Here is a 9,196-nt window from a genome sequence, read left to right on the forward strand (position 1 = left end):
CCATTCATGGAAATTGAACAAAACAGGAGTGTTAAATTGTGCACTCCTCCACACTGTCACGACATCCACCAACCCTCTCTGGAATGATCCGATAGCGGCAGCAGACCAACCCCATGGTAGAACATTAACAGAGCCATGGTTGTCATAGTGAAATAACCGGTGTAAATTGAATTTAAGGCAGTGACATCATCTCCCGTGGAGACTATATATAGTCTGCATCTCAACTGATACTCAGTCAATTTGAGCTGTGGATTTCTGTGGAACTAGTATTCGTCTTTGCTTGAGGGGACACAGTGTGATTTTGTCGGAGACTGTTTTCAAGGCTGCGGTAGCCTTTCCTGTTGAACCATGTGTACTGGTAGCTGTGCTAAGTGCCTGGGCATCACTCTCATCCCTCTGGCCATCCTGTGTCTGCTCTGCAACATCTTGCTCTTTTTCCCCGGAGGCCTCGTCGCTGACAACAATGACCACATCACAGACGAGGTGTGGTACTTTGGAGGGATCTTCGGCTCTGGCGTTTTGGTGAGAGAATTATTGATGGACAAATATTGTATCACTATATGGAATTAATTGATAATACAAGGGAAATGTACTTAGTCTCTTAGACTTAATCTGACTGATTGAACAGGGAGATGTATATGGGTTAGAAAAAAAGACAACTACTGTATACTAAAGTCAGATAGGCATGAAAACAAAATGTCTTAGCCTATATGTCTAGGTGTGTCTGTAAATGATTTGCATATTATCTTTATTTAGATGTAGGTAAATGTACATGAAATATCGGATTATTAAGAACAAATTAATTTGAAATAATCTATAATAATACAATCACCACATTCTTTAGGTCATTTTGAAAAGAAGGTTTGCTACATGGGGACAAATAATTAGACATTTACAAATAACTATAAGGTTAAGTAAATGTAATTTCCTGAATGTACACTATTACTTGGAACATTTTAAACAGTTTTAAATGTGAAGGTCTGAAGTTAAAATGTGTAAAATGATTAAAAGATATATATATAAAAAAACAGTCCTGAAATGTCTCCCATGAAAAGAAAACACAGCAGCATATTCACACATATGTGCAGTTAATCTAAATCACCTTAACTGAACAGCTTTCAATGTGCTATGTTGTGTGTAACTCTTAATGTCCCCAATATCCAGATGATTTTTCCAGCTCTAGTCTTCTTGGGTCTGAAGAACAATGACTGCTGTGGCTGCTGTGGAAATGAGAGTTGTGGCAAGAGGTTTGCGGTAAGAGACTACCAGTTGCTCTCTCAAATAAACATCCACAACCAGCAAAAACAAAGATATTACACATAAACACTAATAGAAACAAATGCAATCACATAGATATAACTCTAAGCAATATGGGTATATAACTATATAATTTCCCATCGTTTTCTCTATATAACTATATCATTTCCTATAATTTCTCTCAAATTAAATATTTTTGTTCCATTGTCATTGGCATAATATGGCTAAATGTTTGATTGAAAATCACATGAAAATCAGATCAAATATCTCCAATCTCTTCAATTGTTTTTCATCCTTGCTCTCTTTCAGATGTTCACCTCGATCATATTTGCTGCTATTGGTGTAGTAGGAGCTGGTTATTCCGTCATCATCTCTGCAGTCGCCATCAACAGGGGACCCATATGCCAAATTAAAAATGGCACCTGGGCATACCCATTTAATGAGGGGTAAGGGGCACATAACTTTTACCACTATAGAATAAAAACACTGTTACTACACCGCACACTGGATTTAGGTCAATTAATTATGAAGATGTATAGGCCCACGTTTGACTCAAATAAGACACATCCTTTACTCTTGTTGTTATTCTAATGCTGGGCAGTTTTATTACCTGTGATTTGATTGTATTTTGAGTATAAGATTGAAGCATACAGTATTTATGCAGAATTCAAACATCAGTATGTCCTACCTGGAAAATAAAAGTACAAGAGTAATATCCATGTTGCAGTAACCTGTAGACCTACAGGCATACGTGTGCTGCTTTGCTCCAAGAGTCTTATCCCTCTGTGGCCTGTGGGCTTTTGTAGAAACTACCTGTCGAACCACGACCTCTGGATACAGTGTGAGAAGCCGATTGACATTGTACCCTGGCATCTGACCCTCTTCTCCATGCTGCTGGCCATGGGTCTGGTGCAGGTCGCCCTCTGCGGCTTCCAGGCCATCAACGGCATCATTGGCACCATCTGTGGGGACTGCTGTGGATGCTGTGGGGTGAGAGCACACACACACACACACACACACACACACAGATACATATATATATATATATATATATATATATATATATATATATATATATATATATATATATATATATATAGAGAGAGAGAGAGAGAGAGAGAGAGAGAGAGAGAGAGACTCTTGCATACGTGGGGCACACAGGAACTAAGCACTTAATGGCAGACACAAATGTAAAGGAAATAAGTTATATTTAAATATTTACATTTTTCTTATATTGTATCTGTGCTACTTCAATTATTATTTAATAATAGATACTAATATTTGTCAGTTTTGTATTTTGTCGAACTTTTTCAATATTATAATAATGTATATGTTTATCTGAACTGTTTTTTTTGTTGTGTGTTTTTGTTTTCCAGAGTAGTGAAGGTGCCTGAAGGATCAACAACTGAGAAGTAGCATCAGTCCTAGAGTTGTGTTTTACTCATGTATTTATAATGTTTAACTGTGCTTTTTTAAAACTGACTTTTTTGTAACTGATTCCTATATTTTGCCTGATGGAAAATCGTATGATGGCAAAAGGGGCCAAAACCCTGCTCTTTCACTCGTAAATATTTATTTTTGCACAAACAGTTTTGGCTTCAAGAGCTATTAGAGGTTTTACTTCCTCTTCTAAATCACAAACTTCTCACCTATCATCAACTTTAAAGGAAACATAAACATTCAACATTACACTGTGCATTGTAGAGCTATGACGCATATCATTTTCAGTAACATTTTTGTAAAACGAATTCCAATCATTTAAGTCACTGACTTTGTTTTCCTCAAGAACTTGTAAAATATTTCACAACCTTTTGATAATGTGGTGGCAACTTGTATTTACCAGCCTTACCTGTTCCTCTCACCAGAGTGAGATGTGTTCTCGTATCTTGCTCCTCCTCATTTGCTTTGAGGGCTTATGCAACTTTACAGCCGTGCTGTTCTCATTAATAGACAGACATTGTTTGCTTCCTCTACTTTGAGTAAACACTGTTTCCCCAAGCTGTTTCTGTGGTGCTTTTGTCATGGAGTTTTATAGGGGCCATTTATGGTCTAGTTCTGTTCTGCCTTATGGCACATGATGTGCATGGCCAACTGACCAGCCATAATCAGCTTAGAGCTATTTACATAGCCATGGCAGGACAAGAGCGTCTGTACTCAGGTATCAAGTGAGCATCTCATTGATGGGTGTGGATCAACATGCTTTGTGGTGCCTTGTGTTTTATACTGTTTTGAGAGAATTTCGTTTTTTTTTTTAAAGAAGAGAGCAAGTAAGCCAACACACCAGCTAACAAACATTTTCACAAAGATTCACAATTTCTGTTGTTCTTAATGAGAGTATTGTAATGGGGTCTGTCCATACATCTGTGTGTGTGTCTTTAACAGTAGGCCTACATCAATCAAATGTTTATAAAGACGGACAGAGGGTGACCATATCTCGGCCCTCTCAGATGCAAATCCGGCTCAGACAGCAGATGCTGCAATTTGGTTTCACTTTGATTAATATGATCTAACAAGGCAGAGTGTGCAGATGCCCGACTGTTCTTGTTTGTAGGCTACCTGTTCATAAATATTGGGGGTAAATGTGATCTATTATTGTGCATCTCCAATCAGATCACTCACTGTCGTGTTATAGCAGGGTGCGGTCCCCAAGGGAGGCTAATGAGAGATGAAACTGCATTTGTCCTCATGTGACTCTAGCTTGGAAGATATGGCTCTGGTGTAACCCACTTCCAGTTAATTATATGCTAAGCCAGTGTTTTTCAACTTTTTTTTTGCCACGGCACACTTTTGACACTTAAAATGTCCCACGGCACACTAACATCCTGTGTGAAGAAAAAATAAACATACCATAGCCTAAAATTTCAAATAATACACAGATATGGCCTTATTATGGCTTCTATGCAAGACCTGCTCAATAATACAAGCGCCCTCTGTTTCATTTGTAGGTGACTATATCTAATTTAATTGTTGTTATGAACTGGATATGTGATGATTCTGTGATATGGGGCCCCGTTGTACAATGCCTGCATACCACAAATAGTGCAATCATACAATCAATGAGAGCATGTGGTTATAAATTCTTTGATGCAACAGTTGCTTTTCTGGACCAGTAGTGACATTTGGGTAATTTTCTGCGGCACACCTGATGATCTCTCACGGCACACTAGTGTGCCCCGGCACAGTGGTTGAAAAACAATGTGCTAAGCTACGCTAACAGTGAGGGATGTCAGACTGAGTTATTGCACATACCGAGAAGAGAAGGGGGATGTATCCTCTTATCTAACTATGGGGTAGATGCCAATAAGCAAATTTCCCAACAATTGTGGCATTTTCCTTTAAAGGGACACCAGGCAACGTTTTCGTGTTAATTAATCATCTTCGTAAGTTGGTATATGGTTAAATGACTCATTACAGGGCGAATGAAGACTCTCGCCCGCCCCTACTGCCTGTAAGAAGAATATCCCACTTCGGTGTAGCCTATCCTACCCGCCGACCGAAGCAGGATCAGTTTACATCCTGCATACAGCACAGAGGCAGGCTAACGAAACTCTAGCGATTGTTGCAAACGTGTGTATAATGGCAGAGCCAGTGAAGAAGCAGCGAAAACCCTTGACGGAAGATGCAAAGAAAAGGAAAAAAGCTTCAGACCGAGCGAGGGGGAGTTTCGTAGAGAAAAAGCATCAAGCTTGCCTGGTGTCCCTTTAAGACACATTGTCATACTGACCTCTACTGGTCAGGTTGTTTCTAACTGGAATTGTAGTCAGGTAGAATTGTACAAGCCCACAGCTCATTCAGAGCCTGAATGTGTATAATGACATGAGATGACCATATGTTTTCATACCTGAGAAACAGAACATTGACCATTCAGTAAACAACTAAACAAATCCACCCACTTACAGATCTACACATAGTGTAGTACAAGGAGACTGTGTAATTCAGCTGAGAAAAAGTAGTTTTGGCCAATCGGCATTTTCTATTAGAGCTGCAAATGAGTGGAACACAATACCATCCTATATTAGAGAAATGAAAACATACATAAATCCAATCTAAAGAAGTGGCTAATCAGCAACCAGACCTATCAACATACGCAAAACAAACACATAGCCTACCACGCTGCTATCTGGTGACTGCTGCCCCATGCTCTCTTTTCTTTCCTTCATTTTATTATTGTGGGTTAAGTTTATTTTCATTTTTTTGTGATATTTCCATAATACGTTGTATGTGCAAAGTGTCATTTTATCTTTTAGGTCTACAATGATGTGTAGAGTTTCTTTTAGGCACATTTGGCCTGTTAACATCGGCCCATGGACAACAGATGCAATGTGGCCATTTAGGCTAATTCTGGTGCATTTACATTTTTATGTGCATTAATATGTACTGTCCATGTCTAAATACACCCTGAATAAATCAACACGGAAATAACTCAACATAAGTGGTGCAGAACCATTTTTTATTTGATTTTTTAACAAGTTACAAGACATTTTAGTTTTAGAGACCTCTTGATGAGGTGACATTGTTTATGAACTTCACACTGCCTTATCCTGGATACAGTAAACTGCAGTCTAGTTTATGTGTGTGTGTATGGATGTGTGAGTGTGTGTGAGAGAGAGTGTGTGATTGCAGAGCTCTAGCATGCCTTCAACATCCACATACCCTGTTATTCTACTCTTTAGAAAATAAAAAAGTACTCCATATGTGTGTGTAGCAGAATGTTGCACTATGCAGAATTGCATTGTGTGAATGCTACACATACCAGTATATCTCTGCATTGTGTGAATGCTACACATACCAGTATATCATTTTTTTTACCCAAAGTGGCATCCCCATCACTGCAGCAGTTTTACTTTTATTTATATATATATAAATATATATACACACCGGTATATATAAATGTATATATATATTTTTATATAAATAAACTAAAGCACAAGTGTATCTCTCAGTACAGCAATAGTCGTATTCATTCTTTTAAGCTTGACCTGTCCTCTGCCTCTCTTGTCTTCTCTGCCATTTGTGTTACTCTGCAATGCCCACAGTGACAACTCTAGCATGACCTTGTTCTGGAATAACATTTTAATACATATCTAATACAAATGAAGAAAAAAAAACAATGCCATTTTTTTTTTTAAAGAAAAGCCTTTTGAATTGTTTAAGAGCTTGTTAGGAAAAGCACTTTCCTAAAAGCAGCTCTTGCTTCAGCCCTGTTCATAAGGTGGCCCCTTAAGTGTTGAAGGGGGAGCGGTAGACCCCACTTTTGAACCCCAGAGCATAGTCCACAAAACAGGGCGTCATCAATCCCAAGTGGCTGTCCTGTCCTCTGTAGAGATATAGGAGGACCAGCACGACCTATAGGCATCCATTATGTTCACAAGCTCAGACCCAGCATTGAGCCAATCAGTCCTAAACGTGTGAAGGACGTCATGAGCCATTTTGGTAAGTGTGTGTTTGTGTGTCTCCGAGTGTGAGTGTGTGTCATGTGTGTGTGACCTCACATCTATGTCCTCTTTGCTCATTTCTCACACCTTGTGCTGTCATTTTAGTGTGTATGTGTGTGAGAGTGTGTGTCTTCACCCGCTCCGCCCCGAAACATCCCATAATGTAATCCCCGATACAGTTAAGTCACCATACAGAATGGTGCAATAGTCCACCAAGGTTAGGAATAGCATATATCTCATTCAACATGCAAGTACAAATGAATTTAGACAAATGTAGAAAAGAAATATCAAACTGGATTTAACACCACCACAGAGAGGAAGACTAGATTGTGTTGTTCGCTTCGATGTGATTATCCAGTTTGAAAACAGAAACAAACAAAAAAAATCAATCAGTCCCATTGAACCGCTGACACAATTACCTCGGGTATACAAAATACTATCTTTGTCTATTCCCTGCAGGTATTAGAACACTCTTGCTCTCCTCTGAGAAGCACATCACCCGACTTTCTGAGACCAAATTTAGAAAACAACAAGGATCAGACGGGTCAATTTGCTTCTATAAAGGATTATCAAAGCCACACATTCAACCAGAACCAAAACAAAAGGTAGGAACTAAAAATGATGATCTAGATGATCTAACTTCAATACCCACTTCATCAGATATCTTGAATCCCTTGCTGATTTGTAGTGCTTTGAAATTTTAATTTCATTTAAAAAATAAAAAAAAACTACTAAAATCTCTCTCTAAAAATTAATCATAGCTCTTGATAAATACTAAAAATGCTAACTCTATATTAAAAGTCATAAATGCACCAGATGCAAGAAACTCATCTAGGCTATTTTACAGTATATAAAAAAGAATACTGTAAGCAGTATAAAAGAACTTGATACAAAACTTATGTCTACAAATTGCATTTCAGAGACATGGAGCTTTAGTGATAGAAAAGCTAAATCAGCTTAGAACAGTTATGCTGACAAAATATTGCTTCTTTAGAAGTTTAGCTGAATAAAAATTCACCTTTTAAAGCTTTTATAGTAACATGGCACACAGTAGAAAAATGATTTGGTATTTTTCTGAGAAGTATGCAAAAAAGAGGCAACACTTTTTAAAACGTTCTGGTGCCCTAATTCTTTACGCACTCGCCAATGTGGATACTGTGTGTATAGCCACTGAACAAATGAATTGCTGCATGACATAAACACAAACACACACACACACACACACACACACACACACACACACACACATCACATTTTTTAAACAAGCCACCATGGTCTAAATGCGCGATCATGGAGTCCCAGCGTGTGGAGTATTTCATGCACAGTATTCACATAAGCACTACAAAGTAAGAGGTTGGCCACTGTTAACTAAAGTGTAACCAAAACACAAAGAAGAAAGAAAAAATACTTTGTTCATAAGGCTGCATTGTTGTTCGAGGGAAGCCCTAAGGCCTCGAAGACTTCAGAGTTTAATCAGACGCTGAATTGGGGTGTTGCTGGATCAGGCGTGGGCTTCCATTTTACTGTATAATGTGGCTCCATCTACTGGCTGTGTGTGTCCCTGCTCCTGGTTTCAAAATACAGCTCGGGAAGACCTACAGGCGGCCCTTTCCCCATTGCCATGCTTGTCTCACCCCTACACAGAAACAGGAATGCTATAGATTTCCTTTTATTCTAAATACGGCGTGCTAAAAATGAATGCTATCTCCAACGTTATATAAAATGATAACTTTGTTCCATTTTCTTGGTGAGCCATGACTGGACATGTTCAGCTTTGTTCTTGGCGTGATGAGGGACCTTTGGTTAGTGTCTGCATTCAGCTCAGAATTCAGAGGGATTTCACTGTGACATGGTAGCTATTCGCGGAAGAATAATCAATGAGTTAATGACAACAATGCTTTTACACGCGAGTAAAAACCTTTGAGGAGAAGAGTTCACAGATTTTTACATAATAAGAAAGGTAGCAAAATAAAGTCTTTTTAGTGTGTGTTGACGGTCTGACTTCCTTGCCGTTTTAAAGCCAGGTGAGGAAAGGCTCGCTCTTGTTGAGGACCGACTCCACATCAAGAATGGGCATGAGGTCGGCCCCCTCCAGGGTGCCCAGGTCTACGTTGGTGCCCGGCAGGGAGTCCAGGAAGTCGGGGAAACGGCTCTGCTGTGGAACATTCATGTTGCCCTGAGCCAGATTTTCTCCTGTTGAGAGAGAGAAAGAGAGGGGAAAAAACAGGAACTTATTAATGATGTTCATAAATGAAATGTTGCATACATGTCCTTGTGCTTATGGGGACAAATGTGTATTTGGTCAGGTAAGTTTGGTTCTGGTAAGTTTGAAACATTTTGCGTCAGATACTGCCCCTCTTCAGTTTTATTTTTATTATTTTATTCTAATATCCACTGTTCAAATAGTATTGAAAATACCCAACTAATATTTGCCTTCCTGCTGTAAAACAAACTTTTGTGGCTATCCGGGCTTTTTCAAGACATTGAGTGGTTTAATCTACCAG

At 38.8% G+C, this 9,196-nt stretch overlaps 2 protein-coding genes across 3 annotated transcripts in view; one reads left to right on the plus strand and one right to left on the minus strand.

Annotated features, from left to right (window-relative positions):
* The first annotated feature begins 281 nt into the window (after positions 1-281).
* On the plus strand, positions 282-3,183 carry tm4sf4 (transmembrane 4 L six family member 4). Its single transcript, XM_076277650.1, has 5 exons — positions 282-522; positions 1,165-1,254; positions 1,567-1,703; positions 2,064-2,247; positions 2,634-3,183. The coding sequence occupies exons 1-5, from the start codon at positions 349-351 to the stop codon at positions 2,649-2,651; spliced, it is 603 nt and encodes a 200-aa protein (XP_076133765.1). The 5' UTR covers positions 282-348; the 3' UTR covers positions 2,652-3,183.
* A 2,497-nt stretch (positions 3,184-5,680) lies between these two features.
* The window catches only part of wwtr1 (WW domain containing transcription regulator 1), a 42,219-nt gene continuing 38,703 nt past the window's right edge, over positions 5,681-9,196 (minus strand). For both annotated transcript variants that reach the window (XM_076278827.1, XM_076278826.1), the window contains exon 6: positions 5,681-8,885. In XM_076278827.1, the coding sequence (XP_076134942.1) occupies positions 8,707-8,885 (179 nt within the window). In that variant the 3' untranslated portion in view covers positions 5,681-8,706. The remainder of the gene's footprint in view (positions 8,886-9,196) is intronic.

This window comes from Alosa pseudoharengus, unplaced genomic scaffold (genome assembly GCF_046254945.1).
Source record: "Alosa pseudoharengus isolate Yale_2024_CS ecotype anadromous, Long Island Sound unplaced genomic scaffold, YU_APseudo_1.1 YU_APseudo_1.1_scf_11, whole genome shotgun sequence".
Classification (NCBI taxonomy): domain Eukaryota; kingdom Metazoa; phylum Chordata; class Actinopteri; order Clupeiformes; family Clupeidae; genus Alosa; species Alosa pseudoharengus.